The following is an 8,279-nucleotide window of genomic DNA, read 5'->3' as shown; positions in this document are numbered from 1 at the left end:
TGTGGACTAGATGACCTGCAAAGTCTCTTCCAACTGTAACATTCTATGATTCTATGAAAGAATAATCTGCCCAGTGAGATTGTGGTGAGATTCTCCAGAGACAAGTAAGAGACCAAATATTGAAAGGAACAAGTGGAGCCACCCTGAAAATCAAAGACAAAGAAATAAGAGTTTTGAAGGACATTCCATTTGAATTAAGGAAGAAGAGAAAGAAATTCAGAGACTTGGCGCTGGTCTTACAGAAAAATAATGTCCCCTACAGATGGATTGTTCCTGGATGCATACTCATCAAATTTAAAGATAAGAAAGAAAAAATTGACTCTATTGTAAAGGCACACGAATTTCTACATCAACGTGCCGGTCCAGCAGGTGAAGAGGATAAAGATGAAAATGACAGTAGCAAGGGAAGTGAGGCAAAAGGAGTACTGACACCTTCTGATGAGGACTCAGTTTCTGAACGTGGGGTGGCCGCCCCTAAACTAAGCTGTCAATTGAGAAACAAAAAGGATAAAAAATAAGCTGTGATTGTTCTCTAGATTCTGTTTTAAATGAATTTAAATCATCTCTCTGTAGAGCTCTTTATATAGTCAGATTGGTTGGAGATTCTAGTACAAGCATTAAGAATTTTGTACTCACTTAACGTAGCAAAGTATAATTCTTTCAACTAGAAGCTAATTTTGTAAGCATTGTGAAAGACCACCATTTCTTGGGTTTTTAGTGGTTTTTCTTTACTTTCACCTGTAGTTTGTAGTTACCTTTCCTTGTTTCTTTGTAGTTTATAGGGAATGCAATAAACAAAAGACCAAATGGTCTTGGACAGAAACAATGTTACAAAGTTACAAATACCATCTTCTATTTCCATCCTTGCATAAAAGCCAGTGCTGCCAAAATTTAATTACAGTCACAATAATACCAGAGCAAGTACTGGCTAACAGTGAAGACAAAGAAACAAGGGAAACCTTAGAAACTATCACTGGCTGTATCCATAGATCTCTCAAAGACACAGTCAGCACACAATCAAAGAAAATATGGGATAAAATTTCAATTGTCTTAGAACCACATATACATAATCTATTTGGAATCTACAAGGAAAATTGCTTACAGTATGAGTACAAGTCCCAAGAATTTCATCCCATTTAAGCAGCTTCCCACTGAAAGCAGTGGGAATGACTATCAGAGTAAGTAATGCAACTAGCTTGAATTCCAAACTTTAAAAGAAAGACAAAAGAACAGTCTCTGCATATGTCATCTCTGCTTGCTGTGTACTGGCATAAAGAACATGGTTGCCAAGAGGGGCACTGGGACAGACAAAATTCCCAGGACCCAAGGTTCTTGAAACTAGCCTCATACTGTAGTCACAGAATGCATTTACTTTTTAAAAAAATTATGAAGCAATTCTACACTGTAGCCACTAGGGGTGCAGAGAAGGCAGATCACAGTAAACAGGTGTTGGTCTGACTCTGCTGACTCTGCACCCTTTGCTAAGATACCAGGGGAAACCCTTGCTTCTCAGATCCTGCTAAACCCATCAGCCAAGCCAGCAAGGGAGCAAGGCAAGAACAGCCAGGACAAGCTACAGTCATTGCCAGGATGCAGCTTCCTAATAAGGCTGTTATCTCTAGCAGTTGTTGACTTCACCTATCCTTCACCATTACCTAATTCCATAGTTTTTTCTGCACAGCCAGATCTTGCAAAGGGGCAGCGGCCCTGTTAGGGTTAGGTAGGGAGCATTAGTTACCGTAGTTCTATTTTCTAACAAAATGGGGGAGAGCCCTTTTGTTGTCTTTTCCTTAATTTGTCTAACTCTTTTCCACACTTTTCTACTCCTTCATTTTGCCCTATTCTTTTCATGATCTGCCTTCATTCCTGTCTCCTTCTAGGTAAAGGTAAAGTTTTCCCTTGCTCGAAAACCAGTCGAATTCAACTCTAGGGATGCGGTGCTCATCTCCGTTTCCAAGCCGAAGAGCCAGCGCTGTCCAGAGACGTTTCCGTGGTCATGTGGCCGGCATGACTAGATGCCAAGGCGCACAGAATGCTGTTACCTTCCCACCAAACCACTACCTATTTATCTACTTGCAATTTCTTGCTTTCGAACCCAGCTTCTAATCCTGCCTTTATTTCTCTGTTTTAGTCTCAACTCTTTCTCATCCATCCTGGTTGGCAACTTAGAACGTATTTAATAGTAGTATAGCAGCAAACCTTTGTTAATATTATAAACAGAAGTGGGGAGTTAATATTTCCCCATAATCTATCAAAGTAGTGAAAGGATACTTCCCCCTCCGAATTACATGCATGATAATCTGCCTTAGTGGTAATAAATGAGGAACAGAAGTTAGAACTTAGCTACCATTGCTAATGGCGGGGGGCAGCAGTCTGGATATAAGCAGGGCCAGGCTATTCCGTTTCCTTCCATTTTTGGACCTTGGAACTCCGACAGTCATCCTGAAGCTGGTAGCCAATTTTGTGATTCCTTTTTTTATTTCCTGATGTGTTATGCCTGCCACATATGGACAGACAGGTGGACATGGAAATTCTTTTATGATTACAGATGCAGGGTAACAGCAGCCAGCCAAGTGATTTGTTTTGTTATGATATTTTATTTGGATCAGGGTCATATGGGAGGCCCTTGGTGACCATATGGTGAGCCAGTTTGGTGTAGTGGTTAAGTGTGCGGACTCTAATCTGGGAGAACCGGGTTTGATTCCCCACTCCTCCACTTGCACCTGCTGATGTGACCTTGGGTCAGTCACAAGCTCTGGCACAGCTGTCCTTGAGAAAGAGCCGTTTGTGCCAGAGTTCTCTCAGCCCCACCCACCTCACAGGGTGTCTGTTGTGGGGAGGGGAAGGGAAAGGAGTTTGTAAGCCACTCTGAGACTCCAAGTGAAGGGCGGGGTATAAATCCAATCTCTTCTTCTCTTCTTCTTCTTCCAGAGCCCTGAAGCATGGAGAAAAATGCCCTGTCCATTTAATAAAGGCTTAATGGGTGGAAATGGGCAGTTGAAATTTGGCTGGGCATGGAAGTAATGCCAAGGGACAATACAATTTTCTCCAGGTCTGTTGGCAAGCCTAGGCTAGCACCAGTTCAACCAGAGACATATTCAGTATTAAGGAAGTTGATGAACTGAAGAGGTTTTGGAAATAACCGAGGAGAGCTATAAGGTACAGGGAGAAGGAATGATCTATCAGCTTCTTCACCTGTGCACTGTGCCTTACACTCCAGGTCCTTCACGTACATCGCACATAAATGATGGGGTGATTTTTAAAATGAGTCAGTTTGCCAAGATGGTTCTTTACTGACATCCATCCAAAGTAAAGAGTGATTAGATCCAAACCAAATTACTCATCTTGCACCTGCTGTGATGCTGCAGTGCAATAAAAATGGGTTGCAATTGAGGAGGCTGTTCCCTCATGCTGCAGGCCTGATAGAAAAAAACGCCAAAAGGAACAGACTGTGATTTTATGGTCCTTACCTCATTTGATTAGTGTGATTGAAACCTGTGTCACTTCCCCCTTTGGTAATATTACATTCCAGTCTTTCTTATTATAAAATAAAAGTACTATATGACTAAAAGAAGCAGCTTCATCTAGACTGTAAAAAGTTTTCTCCCCTCAGACCAACCCAAACACACCAAAAAGTCCACCCGTAGCATTCCAGTGCAGTTACCTGATCATAAAATCAGAAGTAAATTGGCATAAAGCATATTTGTGCTAAGGTGCTTGGAAACAGAAACCCTGTGATGGGTTTCGCTCCTCACCAGAACCATCAGGAGAAGCAGAGTCATACCAGAAAGGAACTCAACATACCCTTTCCCCCCAAATACAAAGGCACGCCTCTTTTCCTGCATGTCGAACCATTCTCAGATTACAAAGAGGGTCAACACTGAGAATAAATTCACACTATAACCATCAAAACTTTAGTTTTTTCAAGATGTGGTACTCTGTAATATGCATATGGCAACCCTACATACAGATGCCTCCTATCAAAAACTCTGGCGTGGATTATGGAATCTGGAGCAAAACCTGGATTCACTCCATATGCACAACTACTAGTTTAAACCGTGTGACTTTGAAGAAGTGATATTTTCATGTTTTTCCCTACTGTGTTGAAGTCTTCAGGTGTGCTAGGTGGCTCAGAACATCTGCAATCTGTTCTAGAGCTCCACCTTGCATGCCTAGGGGATTTCCAGCATGGCAACAAGGAAGGGTGGAAGGAAGGGAAGGAGGGAGGAACTGTCCACTCCATGCCTCAGAGGTCATAAGGCAATGGCAGGCATCTAGATTAGCCCAGAGATTTAGCTAGGATGTGTGTGATCTCTGTTTCACATGCCATGATGCCTCCAATGCAGAAGCTGGGAGGTGAGCATTACATTGCCTTCCCACATGTGAAGTCTCCAGTAATTTCCAAGGTCTGTTCTGAAAATCAGCTTGATTTCTGGCATTTTGGTCTGGATGCAGATTGGGGAGGGATTCAGTGGTATTCTTAAGGACTGAACCATAAACCTACATGTTTATGGTGGACATCAGAAATATGAAAAAAACTACAACACTCCAAACTTATTCTGACAAACATATATGCAGATTCCCCCAAGCAATGTGTAAGTGGTTCAGAAAAGACACCAATCTGGGTGTAGCATATCTGGAAAAATGCCCTTTCTTGATGTGACTGTTGAGCTGCACAGCTAAAGCTTTGCTCTGCATTCAGCCCCTTTTGATACTGAATTCTTTCAGTTCTCCTTCTAGAATTTCATCCTTAAAGAGAGACAGCAGGCTTCAGTGTGCTAAGGATTCAGGAGGGTTGATTAAATATTTCCTGTTCCACTAGTTTGTGGGTGCTGTTGATTTGATGATGTGCTTGGTGGTTTGATTGTCTATTGTATTATACTGTCTGCTTTTTTCGGAAAGTGTTTTTTTATGGTTACTGATTTATGGCAAACTACTTTGCCCTTCAGACCAGAGATTTTAAAATGAATTAAGTTCCTGTGGGCAGCAGGAACACAAAAAAGGCAAACATAATATGGAAAGTAAGTCTTGTCTCTTAGCTATTTGCTTTCTAAGGAGACATTTAGAACACTGAAAATGTACAGGAAGAGACAATGAATCATAGATCAGTGCTGAACGAATAGCTTTTTCTTAAGCTCTTTTTTGCTGAACATCAGCTTCTAGCTAGATATGTAGCCATGTATGAGTTTAAAGCTTTTGAAACTGATTTCCCATTTCAAAAGTACCCAGTTACAAGACTAAAAAGAAAACAGTAAGAGATCAGTATTTCTGTGGTCTAAAAATCCGTATATAAATTTTTGGTTAAACACTAGCTTGTTTAACTTGCCAGATTCCTATAAAAAGATATAATCCTATTTTTGTGAAGTAGTACTGTCAATTGACTTCAGGATAAAGGCATTAATAGAAACACATGTTTAGTCAAACAGTGACAAGCCCTAGTCCAGCAAACCTCCCCGTTTCAAATAAGACACATATAAAATAAAATTCATGTACTCACTTCATCAACATTCTCAAAAGCATTGATGACATCATATGGCAAGCATGACAGGAGGTCAATCACAAACCAGGTCTTCAGGTAGTTCATGCGGATCAGCTTTGGGTCAGAGATTACCTCTCCAGCTGGCCCAACAAAAGTAGTATGGAAATTCAGCACAATGTCTACCAGAAAAATGACATCGACGATGCTGTCCACTACCAGCCAGGCCACATTGTTCTGTTTCGTTTTAAAGGAAACATTGTAAGGGACCAAAATAGCTGTGTAGAAGGTTAAAATCAGGATGACCCAATCCCAAGTGGTCTTGAAAACACAGTAATGTAAAATGATATGTGGTGGAGTCTTTGGTGCCTCTTGCTTGTATTGAGGGAGGATTTCAGAACCTAACTGAAGTACCTGTGAAAATAGAAAACAATAAGGGAAAATATTTTAAACCCTTTCATATCCTTATATTATTTTATTTTCTTTCTATGTTTATGTCTCACCTTTGCTTAAAAGCTCAAAGAGATTTGCAAGTTGAGTAAAATATCTGAAAGCAAGTATTTAAATGTTCAAGAAAACACCAGGTGAATAAGAACCATGAAACCCACAAAAACACAGCATTGTTAAAACTAGAGTAAATTTTAAAAGCTGAATTATACTAAACTAGAAATGCTTTCAAAACCCACAAAACCTTCACATACACACTGATCACACTTATTTGGTGAAGAGAAAGCAAACACCAAACTGCCTTGAATGGTAAAATGATGAGCAACAACCACCTTTACTCTCTGGCAGACTGCACAATGAATGATGCCTAAACTAATTAGTTGAACATCAGATACTAAAGCAATTCATTTTTAAACTGGATAGTAACCACTTAAGAGGCAGGATAGTAACAGTGGTTAGAATGTTAGTGTAGGATATGGAATCTGTCAGAGTAGCTTGCTTCATGACCTTAGACCAGTCACCCTGTCTCAGCCTAACCTACCTTCCAGAGTTTTGTTGTGAGAATAAATTGTGGATGGGAAACCGATGTTGTAAGCCACACTGGGGAGAAAAGCTGGATATAAATATATAAATAAACATTTAAGAAACACAAGTTGTAAAATTATAGTGGGTTCTATATTGCAAGCTGGCATTAAAGTTTGATGTGGGATGTATTTATTCATATATTTATGGTTAGTATTATAAGAAGTGCAATGCAACAGTTTTAGTATAGATTTTGCCAAGTTTCTTAAATGTATAACATATGAATGGTTCTTCCTGTTTGATTATGAATACTGACTTCTGACACACAAAGAAGCAGTATTCATAACCAACAAGAAACAACTGTATTTGCTGTTAAGACCTTTTATGGTTGAAATAAAACAGAAATCAAGTCATCTGCAACTAAATTCCTCTATTTCTTTTACAAACACAAGTGCATGAAGTGTCAGAGTATCTGTGTGCAGCTAGAAGTGGATTTTAATAAGAATTCTGTGTTCACAACTGAGTGCTTTCATTAAGTCATGTTTTCAAGACTAGCTGAAAAACAGCTTCTTTTATTGCTTATAAAGAAAATATGTCATACTTTTGTTTAAACAGAATCAAAGTAGAACCCAAATACAATGCACGCACAGCCTACAGACAACAGTTAATCAAGGAAATGACTGAAGGTCAAGTTATACAAGCATGTGGCTCCATGCAGTGGGTTGGGAGCATATGAGGCTGCCAGCGAATTCACAGCTTAGAGTGCTAGGGTTGTCACCCTCCAGGTGGGGCCTGGAGATCTCCCAGAATTACAACTTATCTCCAGATAGCGTTGCCACCACTGAGTTGGAAAGTTCCTGGAGATTTGGGGGGTGGAGCCTGGGAAGGGTGGGGTTTGGGGAGGGGAGGGACCTCCACAGTTTGGTGTAGTGGTTAAGTGAGCGGACTCTAATCTGGGAGAACCAGGTTTGATTCCCCACTCCTCCACTTGCAGCTGCTGGATGACCTTGGGCAAGCTATAGTTCTGTCAGAGCTGTTCTTGAAAGAGCAGTTCTCGAAAGTGCTCTCTCAGCCCCACCTACCTCACAGGGTGTCTGTTGTGGGGAGGGGAAGGGGAAGGAGCTTGTAAGCTGCTTTGAGATTCCTTCACGTTGTGAAGGGCGGGGTATAAATCCAATCTCCTCCTCCTCCTCCTCCTCTTCTTCACAAAGTATAATGGCATAGAGTACAACTTCCAAAGCAGCCTTTAATTCCAGGAGATCTCCAGCTACTGCCTGGAGGTTGGCAACCCTATCTTAAGATGACAGGGCTCTATTCTCCTGGTTTAAATGTCAGCTTTGAGGGTGAACTCATCCCTGCTGAGTTTCCTCCTCTCCTCAAACTTCACCTTCCCCAGGCTTAACCTCCAAATCTCCAGACATTTCTCAAGCTGAAGTTGGCAAACCCAGTGCTCACAGGAGATTGCTGCTGTAGATCTGGTGCCTTTATACAGGAGCCAAAATTTGCTCAGTCATACAGCAGCAACTTTTTCCAAGCCACCACAGTCTCACAAACACTGATTGTGAACAGATGTGGAAGCACCAATTCATTCAAACGGCATCTCAGCCTAAGAACGTTGTAGATATGAGGACAGGTCAGTGGTAGCCCCACATGCTCCTACAAGGTAGTCTGAGTGAACCCTGACAGTCAGAAAGGACTGCTGATCTATATTCTCAAGCAAAGCATTATATAATGCTAGATAAAGGGGGGAAACAGCAAAAAGTAAAATATTGTACAGTGGTGCAGGGTCCAAGCATTGGGAGGGGAGACTAAGCGCAAGTCAGCTGGGCCTCAA

General features: G+C 41.1%; 1 protein-coding gene across 1 annotated transcript in view; it reads right to left on the bottom strand.

Annotated features, from left to right (window-relative positions):
* The window catches only part of KCNH1 (potassium channel, voltage gated eag related subfamily H, member 1), a 359,758-nt gene that overhangs the window by 285,024 nt on the left and 66,455 nt on the right, over nucleotides 1-8,279 (bottom strand). The window contains exon 6 of the mRNA XM_015427609.1: nucleotides 5,498-5,890. Within this exon, the coding sequence (XP_015283095.1) occupies nucleotides 5,498-5,890 (393 nt within the window). The remainder of the gene's footprint in view (nucleotides 1-5,497; nucleotides 5,891-8,279) is intronic.

The sequence above is a fragment of the Gekko japonicus genome, unplaced genomic scaffold (assembly GCF_001447785.1).
Source record: "Gekko japonicus isolate JY-2015 unplaced genomic scaffold, Gekko_japonicus_V1.1 scaffold45, whole genome shotgun sequence".
NCBI lineage: Eukaryota > Metazoa > Chordata > Lepidosauria > Squamata > Gekkonidae > Gekko > Gekko japonicus.
This window is presented reverse-complemented; position numbering and strand designations above follow the sequence as displayed.